This window comes from Cannabis sativa, chromosome 2 (genome assembly GCF_029168945.1).
Source record: "Cannabis sativa cultivar Pink pepper isolate KNU-18-1 chromosome 2, ASM2916894v1, whole genome shotgun sequence".
NCBI lineage: Eukaryota > Viridiplantae > Streptophyta > Magnoliopsida > Rosales > Cannabaceae > Cannabis > Cannabis sativa.
In genome coordinates, this window is record NC_083602.1 from 38369606 (window position 1) to 38380433 (window position 10828).

The 10828-nt window shown below is 34.8% G+C and overlaps 2 protein-coding genes across 2 annotated transcripts; both read left to right on the forward strand.

Moving 5' to 3' along the window:
• The first annotated feature begins 277 nt into the window (after positions 1-277).
• LOC133034288 (uncharacterized) lies at positions 278-1096 on the forward strand. The gene has a single exon (XM_061109341.1). The coding sequence runs from the start codon at positions 278-280 to the stop codon at positions 1094-1096; it is 819 nt and encodes a 272-aa protein (XP_060965324.1).
• A 182-nt stretch (positions 1097-1278) lies between these two features.
• On the forward strand, positions 1279-2134 carry LOC133034290 (uncharacterized). The gene is made up of 2 exons (XM_061109342.1): positions 1279-1785; positions 1892-2134. The coding sequence occupies exons 1-2, from the start codon at positions 1279-1281 to the stop codon at positions 2132-2134; spliced, it is 750 nt and encodes a 249-aa protein (XP_060965325.1).
• The last annotated feature ends 8694 nt before the right edge of the window (positions 2135-10828 follow it).

Sequence of the window (10828 nt, forward strand, 5' to 3'; positions counted from 1 at the left end):
GCTACTGAGTGACAATTCTCTCAAGTTCTACATAGAGCTGAGAAAATCACAAGCTGGAGTAACTCATTCTCCACTATGCATCACAACTACAAAAGAAATGGCTATAAAAACAGTGGAAAATCAATCTTCAGACCAACCAATACAAGAGAAAACGAAGACAGTTGAGGAACTGGTTCTACAAATACATGACGAACCATTCAACAAACAATCTGATATTGAAGGATAAGATTCAAATCACGATTACTGTCAGTATAAAATTGCCCCCAACATGTTTTCCATGGCCGAACAAGTTGTAGACTTTATAATAGAGCAATCGAATGCAGCAACCAAAAAGAGAAGAGATGAGGAAATGGAGATAATCACAGATTACATGGTGCTTGAGATCGAAAAAGGACAAATATACAGTGACAAGAACATACTGAAAATGACAATCAGATTCTATGCAATGATAAAGAACTTTCAAATCAGAACGAAGAGGTTCGAACCGAGTGAGTACATGGTTACATGTCCTGACAAAAATTGTAACTGGTTTCTGCGCACCTCAAATTTGAAACAAACACGAACCTTCAAGATTAGAAAATATGTCAACAACTACACCTACTCATTGGATGTCATAATGGAAGATCATAGGCAAGCAACTTACAATACTATTGCTCAAATAGTAAAGAAGAAGTACGACTCAATAAACAGGAAGCATGCACCGAATGACATCATGAAGGACATGCATGAGTTTGGGGTCTCGATGGGATATCAAAAGGCTTGGAGAATAAGAGAGAAGGCTCTAGAGTTGTCAAGAGGAAATCGAGAAGACTCATACCAACAACTCCCAATGTACCTTCATATGCTAAAAAAAGCCAATCCAGGCACTGTAACCGAATTGATAACAGACAAGAAGAACCGGTTCAAGTACATATTCCTAGCACTGTCAAACTCAATTAGAGGATGGATTCATTGCAGACCGGTGATTGTGGTAGATGGCACATTCTTGAAAACAACATACGGTGGGACGTTGTTTACATCATCAACAATGGATGCTAATAATCACATATTCATAATGGCATTCGGAATAGGAGACTCGGAGAATGATTCATCATGAGAGTGGTTCTTCCACAAGCTAAGAGAAACAAAAAAACCGATTAAAATAGACTCGTAATAGTTTTCCTATTGTTTGTTACACTTACTTAACATAAATAACTAGTTTCAAAAAAAAAAGAAACAAAAAAAAAAATCGATTAAAACAGACATACACTGACATTCGATATACTTTGACTCGCAGGCATGACAATCATCTCAGTCCGGCAGAAAAGCATAGAGAAAGCAGTAGCAACTGTCTACCCAAACACATTCCATGGAGCATGCATATTCCACTTGCTTAACAACAATAAGGTCAATTTTAGAGCACACAGAGAAGATCTTACATTAAACTTTGTCAAAGCCGCCAAGACATACAACACGAAATCATTTGGAGGATACATGTCAGAACTTGACAAAATAGACAGCAGAATCAGACCTTATCTTCATAGAATACGATACAAATATTGGAGTAGATGCCACTGCCCGACCAAAAGGTACACAATGATGACATCCAACATAGCTCAGTTGATAAATTTAGCAATACTTGCCAGAAGAACACTACCCATCACTACAATGATGGGGAGTCTTCGAAGTTTGGTACAAAAACGGGTTTGGACAAACAGCAACGAAGCACATAGAACATTCACCAAAGTTTCAATAGTGGTAGGAAAAATACTCAGAGACAACTTTATGCAAGCAAGAAAATATGAGGTAAACAACTAAATTTATAGATATATACACACAGTACACATTAAAAAAATTGAACAGCTGTATTAAATAAAGGTTATAAAATTATTTTTTCTACTTAAAATAACAGGTTACACCAGTCACAACCATACTCCACCAAGTGAATGTGCTAGGGAAAGGGAAATTCCTTGTCAATTTACTGGACAAATTATTTGAATGTGACCGGTTCCAGCAAGATGAAATCCCATGTGCTCATGCAATAGCTGTATTCTCGAAACGAGCATTGCGAGTTTACGACTATGTTGCGAACTACTACAAAACTGACAAAATGAAAGCAACATATGACACAACAACAAACCCATTACACAAATGAAATTGAGTGGACACTGCCTAAAAGCTTGGAAATGATAGTCCTACCCCCAAACACAAAAAAGAGAGCAGGGAGACCTAGGAGGAGAAGAATAAGTTCAAAAGGAGAGCCAAAGCAAGAAGACAGGCCACAACAGAAAAAACATGCACTAATCCAGCTCTACCACCAAAGCAACAAGAACCAAAACAACCAAGGCGCAAGAAAGCAAAGACACAACAAGATTACTAGGTTTTATTGAATACAAAGATACATTTACAATAAAAAAAAACACTATATTGGATTTTGTATGTTCCAATATTTGTTGATCATGAAATATATCTTCAAACATAATTTGTTTTGAAAAAAAAATGAAAATTTTCATAATATAGAATTGCCTTGTAAAAAAAAAAACAACAAAAAAACTGGTTATATTCAACATGCCCCAGAACAAAAGAAAACAAAGAAAATGAAACTGGTTATATTTAAACATGAACCAAAAATACATGTTCTATAAAAAAAAATGTTCTATGTAATATATACAATACAAACAACTTAATAAACAAAAAAAAAATATGTAAGATAACTAAAAAAATAACTGGTTCAAAACAAATCAACAATAAATAATGACCTCAAAAACTGGAAAAGAAATCGGTTAAATATACAAATTACATTGGGCAATCTAAGTAAACATGAAAAAACCGGTTAAAATTAACGAAAAAACTATAAAAACAAAACACAATGTAACAACAACAACACTTCACAAGGAAAATGTAAAAACCATAAAAATATGTATTACAAAAAGAAAAATCAGAAAAACCTAATATATACAACACAAACAACTTAATAAACAAAAAAATATATATATAATTTAACTAAAACAATAACCAGTTAAAAATAAATCAACATCAAACAAAATCTTAAAAACTGGAAAAGAAACCGGTTAAATATACAAATAACATTGGGCAATCTAAGTAAACATGAAAAAATCGGTTAAAATTTTTCACAAAACTATAAAAACAAAACATAATGTAAAAGCAACACTTCACAAGGACAATATAAAAACCATAAAAATATGTATTACAAAAAGAAAAATCAGAAAAAACTAAAAGAATACATAAACATATAAAATTTGATTCCATATATTGTCAACCTAACATAGAAAATATTAACATAATATAATGTATTGTTCAAAAAAATAAAAACACTAAAAAAAACTACAAACATTGAATTTGTCCAGAAAACACTATAAATATTTAACAAGAATCAAACTTCTTCTTCTTCGACTTCTTTCCCTTTGGCCTATCTTCAGTTGAGTATACTTCATAAATCTTTTTCTGGCCATAGTTATACAAAGTCACAGCGAGGTCGTCCCTGTAGTGCGTAATCATCTCATCCATATTAGGAGGAATCTCATTAATCTTGCCCCGGATGACCAGATCAGCATCTTAATCACAAAAACACCACATTCACTGAAAAACAAAACCAAAATAAATAACAATACATAACCAGTTATTTAAGCAGAAAAAATAAACAAATAAATAATCACAGAAGTCATAGGACTAAAAATAACCAGTTATTTACTGTTGCTTTGAGTGGGGAGCTTGTCCACAAACTCATATTCAATAGGAGTATCCTTCGGCACAGCATAAGGGCCTGACTCCAAACTAATGTCGTTCCTACCATCATAAAAATTTAAGAAATCAAGGAAGTATGGCAGTAACTCACAATACGCTAGGAGATCAGGCAAGATCTTCTTTTGAATTGTCTTTGTATTCTTCATGGAATTGAATACAAAGATTGTAAAGAACGCTTAGTTTAATTTGGAAATTAGCAGTTTATCATGTTTAATTATGAAAAATTATTTATAGCTATTTAAATAATTATTTATACTGTTATTAATGAATTCTGAGATGCATTTTATGTTATTCAGTAGTTTTCATAATTTTACATTTCCGGTGTCCAATAGCATGGAACTCGGTGTTTGGCTCAGTAAAATCACAACTTAGTATGTTAGTAGATTGGGACGGTTTATTAGACATTGGGAATGTCGGGAATGGCCGAGAATTTAGAATTTCCCAAAAAGACCCCTTTAGTGTTATTTATGTGATTTTAGTGTGAAGGGGCAAAATGGTCATTTTGCCCCATTGTTAGTTTGTCTTTTCTGACTTAATAAATTGGAAATATATGTTATTTAATTATTCTTTTTGGCTGAAGTAAAATGTGTGAAGTGCCTTAAAATTCATTTTCATTTCAAAACTTAGAAAATTACAAAATTTCTCAAAAAGCTCTCTCTCTTTTCCTCTCTCTTTTTCGGCTACTTGAGGCAGCAAGAAAAGTGGATTTTCCTCTTCAATTTCAAGTGATTTTCAGCAAGTTAAAGTGTTTCTAGTTGAGGTATTTCTTGTCTAGTTTTCTTCCTTTGTTTTCTTGAAATTTTGATGAAAAAGATGAGTAATGCAAGGATGATTTTGATGATGTTGCTGCTGTTAATTGTTCTTGTTGTTTCCATGTTTAAAATGTTGATTTAAGTATGTTTAATTAGGTTGAATTGCATGCTAGTTATTCTTGCTCTAGTTGGATAGATTTCTTGTTAAAAAGATTGAGTTTTCAAAGAGAAATTGTGTGAATTGTTGCTGTAGTTGTTGCATGAATTAGGGTTAGTTTTCTGCAGTGTTATTATGCTTGTTTATGAAGCTCTAAGCTAGCTTTGAGGCCTGTTAGTGAGCTTTAGCCAAGTTTGAGTTTGAACTCAAAGCTTGGAGCTCACATGGTGTTTTTCAATTCTATGCATTCTGGGTGATTTTAATGCTTTAGAAATGTTATTTGGGTTATATAGAACAGGTCTGGAAGGTTTGAGGTGATTTGGGTTGGATTTGATTGAGTGGTGAATTTTTGAAAAATTCCTGCGAGGAACCGGAATTCCAGTTGTGCAACCGGAATTCCGGATGAGGGTCTAAGAATTCTCAGAAACCCTAGTTTTCCCCGTTTTTATGTTATTTGGGGTATTGCCATGCTTTTTATCGATAGGGTAACTTTTAGTTCCTAGTTTAAGTCTCGGGGAAGTGATTTAGCGTATCACTTATAGTGTTGTGATTTTTATGGTTTAGGAGCCTGTAATCCGCCGCGCAGATAGTTCCAGTCGGGTTGACCGGCACACCTGAATTCGGAATCCAGGTAAGATTAGTATAACAGTATGCATATGTAGATTACATGTTTAGTGTGCATGTAGGAAGCCTGTTAGATTACATTAGATATGTATGTTGTCTTCGAACCATCCAACTGTGTCACGTCGGTACAGGCTGGAGTATGACCAGCAGCCGGAGTATGACCGGTTCGACCGATTAGGGTGACACTGTATCACGTCGGTAGAGGCTGGAGTATGACCAGCAGCCGGAGTATGACCGGTGCGACCGATTAGGCTGATACTTAGGTTGGTGGTTCCGTACTATTTGACGTATCACGTCGGTACAGGCTGGAGTATGACCAGCAGCCGGAGTATGACCGGTTCGACCTATCAGGCTGTTACTTATCAATAGTACCGTCCCTATGAACGTTCAGAACTCAGTACCGTGTTGGACACGGCAGTTAGGGGGACTCAATATCGTGTTGGACACCGCAGTTAGGGTTATGGTCAGGGGTATGGGCGTCTGATCATGACCGGGATTTATATATGAGTATTATTATGCTTTTCTTACTGAGTCTGTCGACTCACAGTGCTATGTTTATGTGTAGGTAAAGGCAAGGCTAAAGCTGATGGACCGTGAACGAGCCTATGAAGATTGTACATGTCGGGGCGGTTAGGCCTGGAGCGTACGATCATCGGGACAACGAGGCTATTTTTGTAACTAGTCGCTAGGCGACAAATATTTTGTATAAACAGTAAACTTTTGTAAATGATTTTGTAATCGGGATCCCGAGTCTTTTGTATAAATATTTTACAAGTTTAAGTAAAAAGCAAAATTTTTAATTAACCACGTTTTCCATAAACCTCGTTGATTAGCAACGAGCTGCACAGCATGTTTAAAAATCACGTAATACGCCTATGCTAGTTAGGGTGTTACAATTTGGTATCAAAGCCGCCAGGTAGTCTTCCGAAGATCGTCACGACATGTACAATCATCATCAGCATTTAGCTCGTTCTACGGTTCAGTAAGTTTTTATTGCTTTAGTAGCTTATTTATTTATTTTATGAAATAAGAAAAGCGTGATAGGAAGCATGTCAGTAGCCTGATAGTAGAATAGGCGCATGTTTTGTTTTTAATTTCCAAATTAAGCGGCATTAGTAAGCTCTCCTTGAACACGACCTGATATGCCAACTCTTGGTTTCGCAGGCGGTTCCGACTAGATGGACGCCAGGCGGGATACCAGGAGCCAGGGCAATTCGGTAGGGTCGAATCAAGGTCAGGGAGCACAGTTTCCCCCGCCAGCTAGGGGCCGAGGTAGAGGTCCCAGGGGCAGGGCTCGTGGTCGTGGTGATGAGAACCCGCCACAGGCTGCCCAGGCTCCCCAAGCCGATCAGGGAGCCCAGAATTGGGAGGTTAGGGTTGTTGGATATTATTTTACCAGGATCTTAGATCTACTCACAAGTATATTTATTAACATCCTAAATATGAACTTTCTAAAACGATAAATTAAACACATATAAAGTTTAAGAAACCTTACATTGGGTGCAGCGGAATAATATGACTCCTTCCGTTCAGATATCTAGCCCTTGATTCCTTTCTGTAGCAGAGCATTATCAATATCTGAACCTGGATCTCTTTCTCTGAATCTTTGATGCTGAATCTCCTTTGCTGATGATCTTTCTTCACGATCTTCCTTACTATGATTGAGGTATCATTTGATGTGTGTGGGCACTACTCATACACTAAGGATTTCGAAATATTGAAGAAGAAGAGAGAGAGTGGTCAGCTAAAGATAGGGAGAGAAAAGACTCAGTTTTTTCTGATTCAGAAAGTCTGAAGAAAAGTGTGTAATTTTTCCTGAAGCCTTCACTATCTATTTATAGCATTCCACTAGGGTTAGATTTGAATTATATGGCATTAAAATAATGAAAAACTCAATTTAAAACACACACAATAGGTGGCCGGCCATGCCTTAGTGGATTGGGCCTTGGGCTTTGCAATTTTGCAATTTTAACAACTTTTGTATCTGATTTTCTCAAAAATGCCAATTTCCTAATTCAACCATTTAAATGCCAATTCTAACTATTTAATAACTATAAATAATTATTAAATAATATTGTCATTTATCATATTTATTAATTGAACCATACAAAGTATCATAATTAACAAATATGCCCCTATAAACTCTTTCTTTACAATTTCGCCCTTACTTAGTGAAAAAAATTCACAAATAGACATAGTCTAATTTGAGAATTATAATTGATTAATCAAAACCAATTACATGAGTCTTACAAGCAATATTATCTCAACTAGTGGGGGGACCATGGGTCTATATAACCGAGCTTCCAATAAGTAGATCAAGAATTTAGCACTAAAATTCACTAACTTATTAATTCTTCGTTGAATCCACGCATAGAACTTAGAATTGCACTCTCAGTATATAGAATGCTCTATATGTTCCACCATATAGACACATCATTAGTTATCCATTGTTATAATCCTAATTTGATCAATGATCCTCTATATGAATGATCTACACTGTAAAGGGATTAAATTACCGTTACACCCTACAATGTACTTATTCCTTAAAACACTTGACCCCGTATAAATGATATTTCAGCTTATGTGAAATGAGTACTCCACCATTTATGTTCGTTTGGTCAAGCTCGAAGGAGATCATCCTTTGCTTACTATTCGCCAGATAGAAGCTATAGATTCCATGTCTATGCTAGCGCTCCCACTCAATTGCACTACCGTGTTCCCAAAATGTACGTATCACCCTGACCTAAAAGTAGGCTTAACTAACAAATCAAAGAACACGAATAGCCTTTCAAGATTGAGCCTAATCATATCAGGATTAAGATCATTTGATCTAGGATCAACTAGGCGATATTGACTTGAATAGATATTACGGTAAGTTTAATAAATCTAAGTCAAAGTTCAATATCGGTCCCTTAAGATGCATACTCCATGCATCCAACCTGAGCTTTACTTTAACCAATGTTCTGGAAAGGACATAGTATTTCTCCAAATACAAGTAAACTCTGTTGTAGATTATCATATCAGTAAAACCCTCTGTCTGATAAATCTAGGAAAACTTTATTCACATAGTCATGTTTATTTTCCAATGTGTTGACGGCACAATAAACAGGATCAAGTATGTGAAAAGGGTTTCAGATGAATTTATACATTATGTACATATAATCATGAAATAAATCATGTGAACCATGCAACATTAAATGTTATTTCTGATCTATATTAACAAGTAAATCTGATTATATTGAAATGAGTTTTATTTAGGGCATAAAACCCAACAAACTCCCACTTGCACTAATATAAAACAAAAAGTGCGTTTCAAATAATCTCAACACCTTGATATACAAATCAAGTGTAGTAGTAGTAAACTCCTCGTAATAGGATCTGAAAGGTTGAATTAACCACAACCTTTTCTCCACCATTACTCTTCCTTTAATCACAAAATCATTGATAATGTGAAATTCCTCTCTATATGTCTACTCTCTTGGGATACTGGATTCTATATCTTTGGCAACTACTTTTGGTTAATCAGGAAATTAACACTAGTAGTTTAAGGCAATTTGGAATGGTGCCAAAAATGTATAGAACTTTCCTTAGACTGAATAAATACCTTTCCTGCAACTTTAACATTCAGTCCCTCTCTGGTAGACCTAGAGACTTCAGATAGGTTTTTACACTTCTCCAAAATCACTATTCCACCCCCAGAGTAACCACCATCTTATCTGAAAGATTTACTAGCACAAAGGAAAATTTCGAAATCTGGTATGGTGTAGTCTAAGAGTTTTAAACACACCCTTATAGACTAACATATAGTTCCTCTTCTTAATCTTAAGATTTACTTGATTGTCTTCCAATGTTCTTCTCCTGGATTAATCTGATACCTAGTCATTACTCCCACTCAACAGCAGGTGTCTGGTCTAAGGCATGCAAAAGCATATCTAAGACCTCTCACTGTTGATATAAGAAATTTTTTCATGGCTTTATCTTTTCTGGAATAGTTGAGACTTTTCCTTAGATAAATAAAATCTATGCCTAAGAAGTTGTGAAGCTTCTATAGATTGCCATTAGAAAGAAATGCTTCAGCTTCTTACTAAAGTAAGTTGCTTGCATTAGAGTAAGTAATTACCAGGTATACCACAAGCCATAGGTTTAGATAAACTCAAACCTATAATACTAGGAACAAGAAGTTTTGTTAAGTCCATTGAATAGACTTATAAACAAAAATTTCCTTTTATGTCCTTGTAATATAAAACTTTAGGTTATTCCATGTGAATGGATTAAACCATAGTTCCATTGGCTTTCCTCTTAGTTTCTTATCATGACAATCCATTACTTGTTTAAACTCACAATGGATTTTAATCACTAGTATCTCCCAAGTCATAAGAAGGTGAGTTCCTAGAAACTCTCCCACTACGACAAGGTACCGTGAATTATGTCAAAGAAAACTAAATGGTATTGATCTCTTCGGTTGTGACAAGACAACAGAGGCAGTGGGATCATCATATGTTATATAAGATGATAGAACACTTTTGGAATCAAGAATTAAATATCTCCTTTATTTGCTACTTTCTTTCAGACTTAGTCATTTTCTTAGAAAAGTAGTATTTGTTTGAACAAAAACTTTCTTATCTATTGACAATGGGATGGTCCACCCCTAATCACTTAGAATAGCTAACAAACCATGGTTAACAGTTCTAGCTTTTCTTAAGATTTTGATTAGGTCATCCATGAATCTAGTAATGATTTACATTAAGTATACAACCATTACATCATTCTGAAATTGTATTACCATAGAAGGAATAAGGCAACGACTAGTAACTAATCATCAACATGCAACTCAAAATTTTTGGGGAGGTAAGTTTGGATATAATTCAAAAATCAATTTAATGATCTTTGAACTGCATATCTACTAACTATTTCTCCACCCCTATCAGTTCGCAAGATCTTTAACCACTTACCTTAATGGTTTTAACCATTGCTAGAAATTAATGAAATTTTTCAAACATTTCAAATTTCTTTGCATAAGGTATAATCTAGAGTGATCGTTTTAAGAATATAACGAAAAACTCATATCCACCCCTGAATGTACATCCATCTGCGAATGAGATGAACTACTTTCAGTGGATATAGGCATATTAACTCTTTACAGAGATTGATCATGTCAAATTCACTATGAACAAGATACAAATGCCATAGATTAAAAAAAATGTGGTAGTGTCTTTTGATGACATAGGTTTAGTTACATCAAAGAGTTCTTAGAATACTGCAAGTGGATCCTGGTCACAGAATACCTAACTCATATTCCATACAGTTTTAATCCATTAATAGAAGATGGATATTAAACACTTGAGAAAGTGTAACTGTATTGTATTCTGGAATTAGAAATATAAGAAAATTTCTATTTAATCTAAAATTAAAGTCAAAGACTTAAATTTATACCAAATATAATGAGTAATTCTATCTTGGACCACCACTACTAATTTAACTCTAAGTCTGATTTGCCCATACAAGTAGGAGATTTCTAAGATTGAGGATTTATATCAATTGGGAATAGAAT